The sequence below is a fragment of the Symphalangus syndactylus genome, chromosome 1 (assembly GCF_028878055.3).
Source record: "Symphalangus syndactylus isolate Jambi chromosome 1, NHGRI_mSymSyn1-v2.1_pri, whole genome shotgun sequence".
NCBI classification, from domain to species: domain Eukaryota; kingdom Metazoa; phylum Chordata; class Mammalia; order Primates; family Hylobatidae; genus Symphalangus; species Symphalangus syndactylus.
In genome coordinates, this window is record NC_072423.2 from 141,438,224 (window position 1) to 141,456,220 (window position 17,997).

At 38.0% G+C, this 17,997-nt stretch overlaps 1 protein-coding gene and 1 long non-coding RNA gene across 2 annotated transcripts in view; one reads left to right on the plus strand and one right to left on the minus strand.

Moving 5' to 3' along the window:
- The window catches only part of LPL (lipoprotein lipase), a 28,562-nt gene extending 28,224 nt beyond the window's left edge, over positions 1-338 (minus strand). The window contains exon 1 of the mRNA XM_055286474.2: positions 43-338. Within this exon, the coding sequence (XP_055142449.1) occupies positions 43-130 (88 nt within the window). The 5' untranslated portion in view covers positions 131-338. The remainder of the gene's footprint in view (positions 1-42) is intronic.
- Positions 1-17,997, plus strand: part of LOC134736385 (uncharacterized) — a 236,396-nt gene that overhangs the window by 154,987 nt on the left and 63,412 nt on the right. The gene's annotated exons all lie outside the window — the stretch shown is intronic.

A 17,997-nucleotide genomic window follows, 5' to 3' on the forward strand; every position in this document is an offset into this window, starting at 1 on the left:
GCCGGGTCTGCAGGTGGAGGGGAGTTTCCGCGCGAAACTTACGGTCGGCGGCGGCCACTCCTCCGCGGGAGGCGGTCAGACTCTGGAGCCACACGGCCAGGGCCAGCACGAGCAGGGCTTTGCTCTCCATCTCAGGGCGCGTCCCTCTGGAGGTGCTGCAAGGCGCGGACGGACTGATGAGCCGGCTGAGCCGGAGGCTGGAGAGGGCTGGAGCCGCGGTCTGGCACTGGGCAAGTCGCCCTTTAAAGGGGAGGGCAGGGCAGTTACAAGTGGGCAGCTTTCCCTTGAGGAGGAGGAAGAGAGGGAATCGAGTCTGACACTGTTTTCACGCCAAGGCTGCTTATGTGACTGGAAATATGCAAATAAACCTCATCACCTATTGGCTATAAAATCATAAGTTGGGGGGAGGGCCCTAAATTCACTTCTAAACGTTTGAGCAAACAGTAATGAGGATCAACCCTGCCAACGAGAAGAAGGGGAAAGGGCAGACGGAAAAATTTGCTTTGTTAGGCTCCTGTTCGCTTAGCTTAAGGGGTTCCACTCTACCCGGGACCCCCTGTCTAAGCACCAAATACAGGTTTATATCCATTCATGTTAAATACTCAACGATCACCTGTTTTCCAAGGAGGGAAAGTTTAGCTGTTAAATTACATTTGATCGGCACGTTAATACACCTCTCTTTTGATGAATCCTGTTTGTCACTTGCAGTCCTCCCTCACTCACCCCGCACCCCACCCCCACCCCCGCAAAGTCAATGTAGGGATACAGGGACACACATTGCGTCCCAGCTTGTGCTTGTACAATCTGGTGTTTTAACATTGGCAAGATGAATCAGCTTATGTGATGGAGAAAAGCCTACTTGCTCTAACTAGTTTCTAATTTTTGTCTCATGCAAATTATTCTCAATCCTCAAACTCATCAAGGGATGCAAGGATAATATTTTATGTTCAGAGGCAGAACATCGAGGTCAAATAATCTAAAGCCGTATTGAGTTATGATAAGTGAAAGAAGATAGTCACAAAAGACACATATTGTATGATTCCATTTAAAGTGTCCACAAATAGACAAATCTGTAGAGACCAAAACTAGATCAGTGGTTGCCTGGGGCTGGGTAATTAATAGGGGAAGGGAAGAATAGAGAGATTTGGGGGGAGTTGATGACAATGTTCTAGATTACATTATGCTTATGCTGTACAACTCTGGAAATATACTAAAAGCAACAGAATTGTGCACTTTAAATGGGAGAATTATATAGTGTGTAAATTATAGGTCAACAAAGCTATTTTTAAGTGGATAAGAGGCATGCGCATAAAATAAGAACAAAATAACATTGGATACTATGCTTTTCTGCCAAAATGCTTGGAATACTTTTAAATATCTTTTTAAATATAAGGGATTTATATTAGCCGGGAAGGACAATGAAGTGTATCCCCAACCCCCTCTCAGTTTATGGCTGAGAAACTGGCTCATCAAATCAGAACCTCCAATCTACTATATTTATGGTCTGAATATTTTTAATGTCCCCTTTTACTTATCCCACCCTCCATCACACACACACAAACACACAATGCACAATTGTAGTTTAGAACAATGAAAAGCTTTTTAAAAAACTGGGCTCACTTTTTAAGTTTTTGTCAAAAAATGAAATAACAGTTGATAATACCAATATTTCAAAGGTCTCTATTCTGCACAACAGTTCTATCTTTAAGTTGATGCATTCCGTGCCACAACACAACACACCATCTTGTATTGCAATTACTACACAATATACTGTGCACGTTCACTCTATCCTACAAAGTATGTAGAGAATCTTGAAACCTGCCAAAAATTAAACTTCGCAGAACTCTAGAAGTGGCAGAACAGACCATGCAAGGGATGAATAACTATAATGTGGCCGTCCTCCAAAAATCATGTAGTAAACTCTAATTTTAAAAAATGACAGAAGATGAGTACAATTGCGTTGGATGTGTTCATGGTGTGAATGGCATATAAACAGACGTGCAGAAATGCCTGCTGTCTTATATAGAATACTCCTGCAGCCTATTTTCATGCATAAATATCCTTTGATAAGACAACCAAACGAAACTGCACTTCTGTGCCTTTCAGAAAACTGCAAGGAGATTTCATGTAATTGCTAAGGGAAAGTCCGATACTTATAAGGTATTTTAAAAATGATTTCCCAGGCTAACCAGATAACAAAATTAAAGCACTCAAAAGAGTTGGAGGATATGTAATATTTAAATATGAATCCAGTTTGGAGTGAACTGTGCCATTAGCACGTCCAATAGAGTTGCAGAGATTTCCGGGAAGACTTAATTTACAGCAGCTTAGCCTGGTTTAAAAAAAAAAAGAAAAGCAAGACAGGTTGGCTACTCTCCCAGGGCCAGCGCGGAGCAGGTGGGTGTGGCGGCAACGCTCTCTCCGGATTGGCTGCACTGGGAGCGATCAGGTGCCTGCCTTCTAACGCAGAAACTCACATGATCTCTAGGTCAGAATTGCATGTGCATTAGTGAAGCGACTCATCCAAACTTTGGCGAGGTTCCTCGGCCTTTAGTAGCTCAAGGCTTCACTTTTTCCATAATTGGCATTTCTTTTGGAGCAAACTAAGTTTTAGGTGAGAAGAAGCTAACAGTATCCCTATAGCAGGACACTTGCCACTGGGACTCATTTAAAATGACCTAAGTAAAAAGTCGAATGTGCATGTCTAATGAAACAACTGGAAATTCTGGATGTAGGGAAGCATTATTTAGCCAGCCAGCCAGCTAGCTAGCTAGCTTATTTTGATTGAAGGCCTGCTAATTGCGCTTGGCACTTTTCATCTTCTACTGCGTTTAATCATTACAAAAGTACTCCAAACTCAATAATATTCTCTTTCTACAGATGAGGTCAGATGAAACTCAGGGAAGATTAAATAACAACAACCACAAATCATAAGATGTTTTTTCTTTGGCGATCCTAGGAGAGAAGAAAAATGTATTCGATGTGCTATATTTTAATGTTGCAGCAATTGAAAACAGGAATAGGCTGGGAATCAGATTTTTTTGTACACACATATTTTAATGTAGATTTTTATTTTGTGGCTTTCTTACTAAAGTAAAATACAATGAAATGTGTAAGTAGGCTCTAAAGAATATCAGTACTGAGTCGGATCTTGTCCTTATAAAAAGTATAATTAATGTAAGAAAACATACTAGTACAAATAAAAAGTATAAATAAAAAGTCATAAATATTAAAATATATTCTAAAATCTATTGACTTTTTAAATAAGAAAAAACAAAGATGTTTACTAAAAGTTGTCATAAAAGGCTTTCCCACCACTACCCACTCACATCTGTCCTTTGAATTGTAGCACAAACTGGCTCCGAACAGAGATGATAATGTGTTGCTGAAGGTAAGGATGAAGTTGAGATTGGCAGCTCTTGGACCTGGAAATATGGTGGGATGTGGGGAGAACTTCTTCAAACCATAAAGTTACAGTGTAGAATGACCTGGACACATTTCAAAGATTTTAGTTTTCCTGAGTTGGGGATGTTCATGCCCTTCCCCTTTCCAAAAACAATAGAAAAGCAAAACTACATAAAGAGAGAGGAAGAAATAATATAATCATCATTAAAAGATTTGTCTGAATAAAATTAAGAAGGTAAACTTCAAAATAATTTTTAAAAAGAGAGAGTTCTTTAAAAAGCCAGTGCATTGCAATAATGCCTCCAGGAAGAGACTTCATGTTAAGGGGAAAAGTAAAGAGCATGGCCAGGCGCGGTGGCTCGTGCCTGTAATCCCAACACTTTAGGAGGCCAAGTTAGGAGTCAAGACCAGCCTGGCCAACATGGTGAAACCCCGTCTCTACTAAAAATACAAAATTAGCCAGGTGTGGTGGCAGGTGCCTGTAATCCCAGCTAGTCAGAAGCCTGAGGCCCCAGAATTGCTTGAACCCAGGAGGTGGAGGTTGCAGTGAGCTGAGATCACACCACTGGACTCCAGCCTGGGCGACAGAGTGAGACTCTGTCTCAAAAAAAAAAAAAAAAAAAAAAAAGGAAAGAAAGAAACAAAGAAAAGAAAAAGAATAGAGCACACTATCCAGATGATGTCCCAGAGGAACTGGGGAACCAAGGGGGAGCACAACTCACACACACACAAAAAGAATATCCCACAAATAACCCACTGGATTTCTAATTCACGTTCGTTTATGAGTAGTTCCCCTCTTTTCAAAACAAAACAAAATTAAAAATTTAAGTCCATGTAGAATATTAAAGAAAACTTTGAGACCCAGTTAATGATTGGAATATGGAACATCATGAATGTTTTTTGCTGATGGTTTCACATTCAGAGATTACTTCAGACCCATGTCAAAGGCCTGCTCTGAAAACGAGCTTAGCCCCATTTAGCAGAAGATGAGTTTGAGATGCCCCCTGCTGACTTCCTGGTGATATTGTAATATCCCAAAAAAGCCCTTGTAACAGGCTTGAAACAGAATTGACTTGATGAATGAATAAACTCTAAACTCTTATATTGTTACTTGAGCTTTCTTTTTTCTTTTTTTGAGACGGTCTCACTCTGTTGCCCAGGCTGCAGTCCAGTAGCACAATCAGGGTTCACTGCAGCCTGAAACTCCCAGGCTCAAGCAATTCTCCCACCTCAGCCTCCTGAGTAGCTGGGACCACAGGTGTGCGCCATCATGCCCGGATAATTTTTGTATTTTTAGTAGAGATGGGGGTCTTGCGCTGCCCAGGGTGGTCTCAAACTCCTGGGCTCAAGTGATCCACCTGCCTCAGCCTCCCAAAGTGCTGGTATTACTAGCGTGAGGCACTGGGCCAGATCTGAGCTTTCTTGTTTCTTTTGTTCAACCATAAGTAACCTGAAGGAAGGTATTGTTCTTTCCCTGTCTGTGGTATTTCCCATAGTATCTAATGGTGCTGGGAAGTTAGGGGATTCTTAGCCAATAGTTGTTGGGTGAATTAACAACACTGAGTAAAAGATGATCCAGTGTCAAATGGGGGAGAAAGCAGGGTTCCTTTTATTTTAAACTTTCACTAGATATATTAATTATGAAACTACAACCACAAAACCACAAACACACACACACACACACAGACACAGACACATAATTAAGTTTACGTAGCCCAAATCTGGGTTAGAAAAGTGGAGGACAACTTCTTTTGATTGGAAATTTTGCTGGCATAGTATCTTTCTCTTCTTTCTGTCTTTCTTTCTTTTCCTTCCTTCCTTTCTTTATTTTTTTTATTTTTGTTTATTTATTTTTTTGATGAAGTCTTGCTCTGTCACACATGCTGGAGTGCAAGTGATGCAATCATGGCTCACTGCAGCCTCTACCTCCCAGGCTCAGGCAATCCTCCTACCCCAGTTTCCTGAGTAGCTGGGACTACCAGCATGTGCCACCACACCTGGCTCACTGAAATTTTTTTTTCTTTCTGTACAGCTAGAGGTCTCCCTGTGTGGCCCAGGCAGTCTTGAACTCCTGGGTTCAAGTGAGCCTGCTGCCTCATCTTCCCAAAGTGCTGGGATTACAGGTGTGAGCCACGTTGTTCAGCCTCTTCTTCTAACTAACTCTTTAGTTGAAAAAGCAATCTGTTGTTAACCAAAAACAAAAACACTAAAATCGAAATTTCAAACACTACAAAATTATGTACAACCAAACAAAATCTTTCTCTGACCTAAGACTTCCAATCCCCTAGTTATGCTGCTAGTTTCCCTTCTTATAAAGTTTACCCTTCCAGAAAAGTCTATGAACACACAAGCATAAATGTGTTTGTAAATGTGTGCATGTGTATGTATTTATCCACACACATACAACTTACTTTTTACAGTAATGTCAGCATACCATGAGCAGTCTTCTGCAATTTATATTTTTCACCTGAGAATATGTCTTAGAGATTAGCTCCTTGAGAAAGAGTTATTTTGTTTCTTTCTTCTTTGGGTCACATAAGATTTTCTTATTTGGTTTTATCTTCATTTATTTAATCAGACACCTATTGATAATTATTTAGATATCTTTGTAATATAAACCATGCTATAATAAATATAAATTCTTTAAAATTATTGAGTCAAAAAGCATAAGTGTTTTTATTCTAATAAGTAAAGTCACCTGTCTGCCAATGAAACTGCACAAATTTACATTCTACCTACGGGGTAGAATGATTGATTGTAGACATTCTGGCTGTTACTGTGTGATGCTGAACTATTTAACAATCTTGCAGGTGTAACGTGGTCTCTTCTTTAGTTTATATTTTATATCATCATTATCATAATAATAACTAACCTTCATATAACACTTACTATGTGCCAGGCATTGTTCTAAAAGCTTCATATACATGAACTACTTTAATATAAAACAGGTCTGTTGAGATATAGTTTAAATATACAATTCATCTACTGAGTATATAATTAAATGGTTTTTAGTGTATTCACGGGGATATGCAACCATCACCAATTTTAGGTCATTTAGTCACCTCCAAAGAAGCTCTGCACCCGTTAGCAGTTAATCCCCCCTCCCCTGCCTCCAACTGTAGGCTAGTTTCTGTCTCTATAGATTTACCTATTCTAGACATTTCATATACACAATCATATAATACATGGCTCTTATAACTGGCTTTCAGTTAGCATATTATTTTTAAGGTTCATCCATGTTGAAGCATGTGTCAGTACTTCATTCCTTTTTATTGCCAAATAATATTCCACTGTATATCATGCACTCTATTTATCCATTTATCAGTTGACAGATGTTTGGGTTCTTTCTGCTTTGGGGCTATTTGATTAATGCTGCTATGAACAGTTGTGTACAAGTTTTTATGTGGACAATATGTTTGCAGTTCTCTGGAGTATACAGGAGTATATTTGCAAAGTCACACGGTAACTGTATGTTTAAGTCTTTGAGGAACTGCTAGACTTTTAAACACCTCTTTCTCCACGGAATTTTCCAGGTTTCCCTCTGAGAGTTAGTCACCATCTCCTTGTGTTACAAATTGGTGTTCATATCTTGATTGTTGTACTTGTAATGTCGTATTATTCACTGTCTGTGTATTACATGAAATTGTGACTTCCCCCAAGTTGGGGATGAAATCTCATTTATAGTCCTGGTATCCTTACCAGTGAGAATAGAGCTGGGTAGCAGAGTATGTACTCAAACATTTCCATGAACAAGTGATTGAATAAAGGAAGAAGTAAAAGTTTGAAAGGTAAAAATCAGTATATACTGCCAGCTATTTAATTTATCTTACAACTCAATTTTTAGTTTTCTTCACAAAATAATTAAATAAAAGAGCCAGAATTAAAAATGATAAATTGAAATCTTTGAGTTTTAAAGCAGTTAATATATAAATGAATATGGCATTGTTATCTTATTTATAATTGAATACAAGAAATCAAAACCAAAAACGAAGATTCAGATCTGAGCTTACATTGTCATAAACATTGTTAATTATATATGGTACCATTTTTATTTTTATTATGTTACTTAAATGCATTATAGCAACTGATACAATTTCATAGGTAACTTTTTACTCTTACTTCAACTGATATTTTAATGTAAGGCTAACTGCCATTTTTAAGAAATTTTTATGAATTTATTTTTCATCTCTGTCAGAGTACTGTTTTATCCAAAAAATTATTTTATGTTGTTCAGTACCAATATCTTTGGCTTGAGATATTTAAATAGTCTAATAAATAACACAATGTGTTACATACAAGCAGGCTTCATGGTTGTGAAAACAAAAGCATCACACTCAGAACTGAACATTTGCCTGGGCTTGGCCTTGATTCTCAAACAACTGTCCAGGAAAATCAGCACACGGATTGATCTTCAGAATTATGTCTAAAAGCTCTACTCTCAGACTTCACACATCAATCACCTCTCAGTATGCAGGCATTTGATTGACCCATGTCCAACATTCTCCACAGCCATCCCAAGCCTTCTGCACACACTCTATCCTAGACATACTCCTGGGATCATTTCATGCTTCAGAAGGTCAACTCAGTTGACTTATTACTTAATAGCAATGTAAGAGGGGCAGGAATCTGCCAGGACCTAGATCCTACATTACGAAGGCCTTCCCTAGAGGCCTTGAACATTGTTTGTCTGCTTGACTGGCCAGGAGAAATTAGGCAGTCCCATCAGCTCAGTCTTCCGTGAATGAGGGAAGTTTTTCCATCTCAAACTTCAGCTCTAGCAGCTTCAGTGAAGAACAGTGCCAAAGAAAACCGATCTCATTAGGACTTGATGGAGAAGACTGAGAATAGGTGGCAAGGTCTACAGTGAAAGGGCAGGAGACCACAGAAGTTGGAGCTCTGGGCTGATTCCTGGGCCAAGTTGGAGTGGGCCCCAGGGTCACTTGGATATCAGCAGTCTCAGCTATTTAAGATAGAAAGCCCTGTTCACTCAAGCACTGTAAATCTTCACATATAATGTGCTGAAGCTGACTGACCTCAGCTTGAGAAAACTGATGGAATATTGTACAGCCATAAAAAAGAATGATTTCATGTTCTTTGCGGGGACATGGATGAAGCTGGAAACCATCATTCTCAGCAAACTAAAACAGGAACAGAAAACCAAACACTGCATGTTCTCACTCGTAAGTGGGAGTTGAACAATGAGAACATATTGGCACAGGGAGGAGAACATCACACACCGGGGCCTGTTGGAGTGTGGGGGGCAAGGGGAGGGATAGCATTAGGAGAAATACCTAATGTAGATGACAGCTGGATGGGTGCAGCAAACCACCATGGCACATGTATACCCATGTAACAAACCTGCATGTTCTGCACATGTATCCCAGAACTTAAACTGTTAAAAAAAAGAAGATTTACATTTTGATAAAATCCAATTTATCTATTTTGTTCTTTTATTGCGTATGCTTGTGGTGTTATATCTAAGAAACCATCACCTACTCCAAAGTCATGAAGATTTACTCATGTTTTATTCTAAGAGTTTTATAGTTTTAGCTCTTTTAGGTCTGTGATCCATTTTGAGTTAATTTTTTATGTACGCTGTGAGGTAGGGATCTGAGTTTATTCTTTTGTCCATGTGACTCAGCACCATATCCAGTGACTCCACACTGCTTTTGAAAAGACTCTTCTTTCCCCACCCTCCTCAAAAATCAATTGACTATAAATGTGAATATTTGTTTCTGGACTGTCAGTGCTATTCCATTGATTATGTGTCTATCCTTTTGTCTCTACCACACAGCCTTGATTGCTGTGGTGTTACAGTAAGTTTCAAATCAGGAAATTGTCCTCCAATTTTGCACTTTTTAAACATTCTTTGGCTATTTTGGATGCTTTGAATTTCTATATGCTATCCATTTATAATCTCACTGTGGTCAGGGAACATACTTTGTATAATTTCAATCCTTTTAAATTTACTCAGGCTTGTTTTATGACCTCGTGTATAGTGTCTCATAGTGTCTCCTGTAGAATGTTCCTTGTGCACAAGAAAAATGAATATTTTGCTGTTGTTGGACAGAATGTTCAATAGGTATCTATTAAATCTAGGTGGTTTACAGTGTTGTCCCAGTTTTTTTTTTTATTCTTCTACCTAGTTGTTTTATCTGTTATTGAAAATGGGGCATTGAAGTCTCCAACTGTTATTGGTTTTTGTTTTTGTTTTTTGAGACAGGGTCTCACTCCTTCATTCAGGCTGGAATGCAATGGTGTGATTATAGCAAGCTTGACCTTCTCCAGACTCAAGCAATCCTCCCACCTCAGCCTCCCAGGTTGTTGAGACTACATGCACCACCACATCGAGCTAATTTTAAAATTTTTTGTAGAGACGGGGTCTTACTATGTTGCCCAGGCTGGTTTCAAACTCTTGGCCTCAAGCAGTGCTCCTTCCTTGGCCTCCCAAAGTGCTGGGATTACAGATGTGAGCTACCATGCTCGGCCTCCAATATTATTGCTGAATTGCCTACTTCTCCCTCCAATTCTATCAATTTTTGTTTCATGTATTTTGGGGTCTCTTTTTATGTGCATGTGTCTATAACTGCCAAATCTTCCCAATGGATTGACCCTTCTATCAATATAAAATATCCCTCTTCATCTCTAGTAGCTTTTTTTTTGTTTTAAAGTCTATTTTTTGAGTATTTGTATAGCCACTTCAGCTTTCTTATGGTTGCTATTTCCATGATACATCTTTTTCTATCCTTTTACTTTCAACTTATTTGTATCTTGAAATCTAAAGTGCATCCCATACACAGCATATAGTTGGTCTTGTTTTTTAAAGTTAATTTGACAATCTCTTCGTTTTGATTGTTTAATCCATTCACATTTAATGCTGTAATTGTACAGTTGGATTTACATATATCACTTTACTTCTTGTTTGCTTAGTGTCACATCTTTTGTTCCCCTCTATTCATCCTTTATGGCTTCTTTTTCATTACCTGAATATTTCTTTCTTTTTCTTTTTGAGGGGGAGGGGGTGGCACGGACAGAGTTTCATTCTTGTTGCCCCGGCTGGAGTGGAATGGTGCAATCTCAGCTCACTGCAACTTCCCTGATCCCAGGCAATCTGCCCACCTCAGCCTCCAAAAGTGCTGGGATTACAGACACGAGCCACCACGCCCGGCCTCTGCTTTCTTTCTCTATGATTTGACTATTCCAGATCCCTGATGTAAGTAGAATCATATATTATTTGCCTTTTGTTTTCGGTTTATTTCATTTAACCAAAAACAAAAATTTGTTCTTCAAGGTTCATCCATGTTGTAGCATGTATCAGAATTTCATTTCTTTTTAATACTGGATAATATTTCATTGTATATATAGACTATAGACTATATTTTGTTTATCCATATTCTCATCTCTGAATATTTTGGTGGTTTTCACTTTTTGGCTACTGTGAATAATGGTCCTAGGAACATTGATACACAAATATCTGTTCTGGTTCCTGCTTTCAATTCTTTTGGGTTTAAACCCAGAAGTGGAATCGCTGGATCATATTTTAGCTATATGCTTAATTTTTGAGGAAACTTCATACTGTTTTCTGTAGTAGCTGTACCACTTTACATTCCTATTGGCAGTACACAAGGATTTCACTTTCTCCGCCTCCTTGCCAGTACTAGTTGTTTTCTGGGTTGGGGTTATGTGTTTTCAGTGAGAGTCGCTCTGAAGAGTATGAACTCTCCCACCAGCTTCTGCTTAGTGCCTTAGGCCATTGTATGTCTCCACCCAGAATCTCTTGCCCCAGGTATATTAGAGAGGGTTCTCCAGAGAAAACAGGAGTTATGTATGTATGCACGTATCTGTCTTTCTACCTATATATGATTCATTTTACACATATATGCTTTATTATTATAAGATATTGGCTCACATAATTATGAAGGCTGAGAAATTCCATAATCTGCCATCTGCAAGCTGGAGACCCAGGCAAACCAGTGATGTAGTTTCAAGGTTCGAGAGCGAAGAGCATGGAATCTATATATCATTTGGGGTGAGCTGACATCTTAGTATCCACATCCTTACCAACATTTATTTATTTATTTATTTAGAGATGAAGTCTCGCACGGTCACCCAGGCTGGAATATGCAGTGGAGCAATCATGGCTTACTGCAGCTTCGACCTCCCCAGGCTCAGGTGACCCTCCCACCTCAGTTTTTGTGTTTTTATTACAGATGGGGTTTCACCATGTTGCCCAGGCTGGTCTCAAATTCTTGGGCTCCAGCGATCTGCCCGCCTCAGCCTCCCAAAGTGCTAGAATTACAGGCGTCAGCCACCACACCCAGCCAGTGCTTTTCATCTTTCATCTTTTTGTTAATCATTTTAACAGTTGTGAGGTAATATCTCATCGTGGTTTTCATTTGCATTTCTCTGATGATTTGTGATGTTGAGCAACTTTTTTGTGCACCTGTTGGCCATTTGTGTATCTTATTTTGAGAAATGTCTATTCAGGTCCTTTGCCCATTGTTGAAATCATATTATTTTTATATTATTATTATTATTATTATTATTATTTTATTTTTATTATGTATTTATTTATTTTGCTGTTGAGTTATATGAGTTTATTGTATTTTTTGGATATTAACCCCTTATCAGATATATAGTTTGCAAGTATTTCCTCCCATCCTATAGATTGCCTTTTAACTCTGTCAATTTCTCCTTTGTTGTGCAAAGCTTTTTAGTTTGATGCAAGCCCACTTGTCTGTTTTTGCTTTTGCTACGTACGCTTTTGGTGTCACGACCAAAAAATCTGTGCCAAGACTAATTTCAATAAGCTTTTTCTCTATGTTTTCCTCTGGTAGTTTTAGAGTTGCAGATCTTACAGTTAAGTTTTTAATCCATTCTGAGTTGATTTTTGTTTATTCTGTGAGATAAGGATCTAATTTCATTCTTCTGCAAGTGGTTATCTAATTTTTTAACATCATTTATTGAAGAGACTATCCTTTCCCTATTGTGTGTTCTTTGCACTCTTGTTGAAGATCAGTTGATGGAAAATGTGTAGATTTATATATCTCTATTCAGTTGCATTGATATATGTGTCTGTTTTTATTCCAGTATCATACAGTTATGATTACCATAGCTTTGTGATATATTATAAAATCAGAAAGTGGAAAATATTTATCTTTGTTATTTCTCAAAATTGATTTGGCTTTTTGGGGTCTTTTGTGTTCCTATACAAGTTTTTTTTTTTTTTCTACTTCTGTAAAGAATGCCACTGAGATTTTAATAGGGATTGCATTGACTACATAGATCACTTTTGGTAGCATGGGTATTTTAACAATTTTAATTATTTCAATTCATGAACAAGGGAAGTCTTTTCATTGTGTATTCTTTAATTTCTTAGATCAATGTTTTATACTTTTTAGTGTGCACATCTTTCTTAGTTCATTTTCTGCTGCTATAACAAAACACCCCAGAGTGGGTAATTTCCAAAGAAAAGAGATTTATTTGGCTCATGGTTCTGGAGGCTGGGAAGTCCAAGGCAATGACTCTGGCATCTGCTTGGTCATCTATTTACACTATGGGTCATAACATAGTAGAAAGCATCACATGGCAAGTAAACACTAATGACAGAGAGAAAATGGGGCTAAACTTATCCTTTTATTAGGAGTCCACTCCCACAATAACTAATCCACTCCTGCAATAGTGGCATTAATCTATTTATCCAGACAGAGCCCTCATGACCTGATTATCTCTTAAAGGTCTCAACTGTGGCTTGACCAGGTGTCTCACACCTGTAAACTCAGCACTTTGGAAGGCCGAGGCAGGAGGATTGCTTCAGACCAGGAGTTCGAGACTACCTTGGCCAACATAGCAAGACCCCATCTGTATAAAATATAGAAATTAAAAAATTAAAAAGGTCTCACCTACTGACACTATTACATTGGAGATTAAGTATCCAACGCATGGACTTTGGGGGGTCACATTTAAACCATAGCAAAGTTTTTTACTTCTTTGGTGTATTCCTAAGTATTTTATTCTTTTTATTGCTATTGTAAATGAGAATTTTTGTTAATTTCCTTTTTGGATAGTTCCTTGTTAATGTATAGAAATGCCACCATTTTGTGTATTTTTATATCATATGCTGCAACTTTACTGAATTTGTTTATTAGCTTTAACAGTTTGCAGTTGTCATTGAGTATTGAGAGTTTTCTATATATATGATCATGTTATCTGCTAACAGATAATTTTACTTATTTCTTTCCATTATGAGTACCTTTTTTTTCTTTTTCTTGTCTAATTGCTCTGGTTTCAAATTCCAGTACTATGTTCAATAGAAGTAGTGAGAATGAGCATTCTTGCCTTGTACCAGATCTTTGAGCAAAAGCTTTCAGTTTTTTCTCATTAATTATGATGCTAGCTGTGAGTTTTTCATATGTAGACTTTGTGGCATTGAGGTAAGTTTCTTCTATAACTATTTTGTTGAGAGTTTTTGTCATGGACATATGTTGACTTTTGTCAGATGATTTTTCTGCATCAGTTGAGATAATCAAGTGGTTTCTGTTGTTCATTTTATGTTAATGTGGTATATCACATGTATTGTTTTGTGTATGCTGAACCACCTTTACATCCCAAGAACAAATCCCACTTGGTGTGCAATACTTTTAATATGCCATTGAGTTTGGTTTGCTGGCATCTCACTGAAGATTTTTCTGTTTGGATTCATTAGAGTTATTAGTGTGTAGTTTTCTTTTCTTGTTATGTCTTTGGCTTTAGTATCATGGTAATGTTGGTATCATAAAATGAATTTGGAACTGTTCTCTCTTCTATTTTTTGGAAGAGTTTAAGAGGACTGGTATTAATTCTTCCTTGAATGTTTGTTAGAATTCACCTTTGAAGGCAGCTGATCCTGGATTTTTCTTTGTTGGGAGGTTCTTGTTTACTGATTCAATGTCCTTACTCATTATTGCTCTCTTCGTTACTGCTTTCTATTTCTTGCTTCAGTTTTGATAGGTTGTATATTTCTAGGAATATATCCATTTCTTTTAGGTTATCCAATTTGTTGGCATATAATTGTTCATAGCAGCCCCTATGATCCTTCTTATTACTGAGGCAATCATTGTAATGCCTCTTCTATCATTTCTGCTTTTATTTATTTAAGTCTCCTCTCCTTTTTTCTGTTAGATAAAAGTTTACTGATTTCATCTTTTCAAAAAGCCAAGTATTTGTTTTATTGATTTTTTCTTTTGTTTTTCTATTCTCTGTTTCATTTCTTCTCTACTATTCATTTCTCTCCTTCTAATAACTTTGAACCTAGTTTGTTCTGTTTTTAGTTCTTTAAAGTAGAAAGTTAGGTTGTTTATATGGTATCTTTTTAATGCGGGCATTTTGCTACACACTTACCTTTTAAAACTCCCTTCTTTTGCTGCATGCCATACACTTAAGTGTGTTGCACTTGCATTTTCGTTTGTCTGGAGATTTTAAAATTTCCTTTTGATTTCCTCTTTGATTCAATGATTGCTCAAGAGTGTGTTGTTTAGTTTTCACGTTTGTAGTTTTTTTCCATATCCAATTGTTATTCCTTTCTAGTTTCATTCCACTGTATCCAGAAAAGATATTTGGAATGATATCAGCCATTTAAATTTGTTAAGACCTGTTTTTGTGACCCAACATGTGATCTGTTCTGGAGAATGTTCTGTGTGCTTAAGAAGAATGTATTCTTTCACTCCTGAATGGAAGGTTCTGTATATGTATATTTGGTCCGTTTGACCTATAATGTTTTTCAAGTCTGATGTTAATTTTTAAATTGATTTTCTGCCTGGATGTTCTATTCAGTATTGCAAGTGAAGTATTAGAGTCTTCTACTATTATTGTATCATTGTCAATTCTCATTTCAAATTTGTACATATGTCCTTTATTCTATACTGTTTCTTAAATCTATTTATGCATCCTTATCCAAGTATTGCACTGTCTTTATTGTAACTTTTCTGATAATCTTGAAATCATGTAATTTAAGACCTCTAATTTTCTCTTTTATGAAATTATTTCAGCTACTTACTAGGTCCTGTGAATTTCCTTTTAGGTTCTTCAATTATCTTGTTGATTTCTACAAAATATCCACTAGTATTTTTATTTCAATGACATTGAACCTATCTATCATTTTGGGATGAACTGACATCTTAGTACTGAATTTTCCAATCTATGAACACTCTAGCCTAGGTACATCCAACAAAATTTGATATATTTTATTTTCATTGTCATCTAATCCAAATATTTTCTAATTTCTCGTATTAATTTTCTTTACCACATGAGCTTTTAGAAATAATCTCCAAATATTCTTAGGTTTCCTAGATATTGCTTTAAAATTTCTTAAATTTTGTTCTTTTGTGCTTAGAGGACATGCTCTGTATGATTGCAATCCCTTGAAATGTATTAATAATTATTTTATGGGCCACCATATGTTCTCTCAGTAAATGTTCCAAGTGAATTTGAAAAAGAAAGTATATTCCGCAGTTGTTGTGTGTAGTGTTCTACAACTATTAATTAGCTAAAGTTTGCTGAAAGTGATGTTTAGATCTACATCCTTACTGATATTTTTAATCTACTCATTTTATCAATTACCAAGTGAAGGATATTAAAATCACCCAACATGATTGTAGATAACTCATTTTAGTTCTGCCAATATCCACTTTATGCATTTTGAAGCTCTGTTATTAGTTGCATATGTATGTAGGATTATTGTCTCTTTTTCGTAAGTTAACCATTTTTTCATCAGCAACTGATCCTGCAGTGTGGCATCCAGGAGCAGGTAAAAAGAAAAAAATTACTTCATGACGCATACACAAGTATCAATAGCCAAATTGATCAAGCAGAAGAAAGGATACCAGAGATTGAAGATCACTTAATAAAATAAAGAGAGAAGACGAGATACAAGAAAAAAGAATGTAAAGGAACAAACAAATCCTCCAAGAAATATGTGAAAAGACCAAATCTACATTTGATTGGTGTACCTGAAAGTGACGGGGAGAATGGAACCAAGCTGGAAAACACTCTTCAGGATGTTATCCAGGAGAACTTTCCCAACCTACCAAGAGAGGCCAACATTCAAATTCAGGAAATACATAGAATGCCACAAAGATGCTCCTTGAGAAGAGCAACCCCAAGACACATAATTATCAGATTCACCAAGGTTGAAAAGAAAAAATGTTAAGGGCAGCCAGAGAGAAAGGTCAGGTTACCCAGAAAGAGAAGCCTGGCTTTCCGACTAACAGTAGATCTCTCAGCAGAAACCCTACAAATCAGAAGAGAGTGGGGGCCAATATTCAACATTCTTTTTTTTTTTTTTTGAGACAGAGTCTTGCTGTCACCCAGGCTGGAGTGCAATGGCACGATCTCAGCTCACTGCAGGCTCCACCCCCTGGGGTTCACGCCATTCTCCTGCCTCAGCCTCCCGAGTAGCTGGGACTACAGGCGCCTGCCACCTTGCCCGGCTAATTTTTTGTATTTTTAGTAGATACAGGGTTTCACCGTGTTAGCCAGGATGGTCTTGATCTCCTGACCTCGTGATCTGCCCACCTTGGCCTCCCAAAGTGCTGGGATTACAGGCATGAGCCACTGCGCCCAGCTTCAACGTTCTTAAAGAAAAGAATTTTCAACCCAGAAATTCATAACCAGCCAAACTAAGTTTCATATGCAAAGGATAAATAAAATGCTTTACAGACAAGCAAATGCTGAGAGATTTTGTGACCACCAGGCCTGCCTTACAAGGTTCCTGAAGGAAGCACTAAACATGGAAAGGAACAACTGGTACCAGCCACTGCAAAAATATACCATATTGTAAAGACCATCGACACTATGAAGAAACTGCATGAACTAATGGGCAAAATAACCAGCTAGCATCATAATGACAGGATCAAATTCACACATGACAATATTAACCTTAAATGTAAACAGGCTAAATGCCCCAATTAAAAGACAGAGACTGGCAAATTGGATAAAGAGTCAAGACCCATTGGTGTGCTGTATTTGGGAGACCCATCTCACGTGCAAAGACACACATAGGCTCAAAATAAAGGGATGGAGGAATATTTACCAAGCAAATGGAAAGCAAAAAAAGCAGCAGTTGGAGGGAGGTTCCAAGATGGATGAATAGGAACAGCTCCAGTCTACAGCTCCCAGCGTGAGTGACACAGAAGACGGGTGATTTCTGCATTTCCAACTGAGGCACCGGGTTCATCTCACTGGGGCTTGTCAGACAGCAGGTGCAGCCCACAGAGTGTGAGCCGAAACAGGGCGGGGCATTGCCTCATCCAGGAAGCTCAAGGGATGGGGGAATTCCCTTTTCTATCCAAGGGAAGCTATGATGACAGTACCTGGAAAATCGGGACACTCCCACCGTAATACGGCACTTTTCCAACGGTCTTAGCAAACAGCACACCAGTAGATTATATCCTGATCCTGGCTCGGAAGGTCCCACACCCATGGAGGCTCACTCACTGCTAGCACAGCAGTCTGGGATGGAACTGCAAGGCTGCAGCGAGGCTGGGGTAGGGACGTCCACGTTTGCTGAGGCTTGAGTAGGTAAACAAAGTGGCTGGGAAACTCAAACTGGGTGGA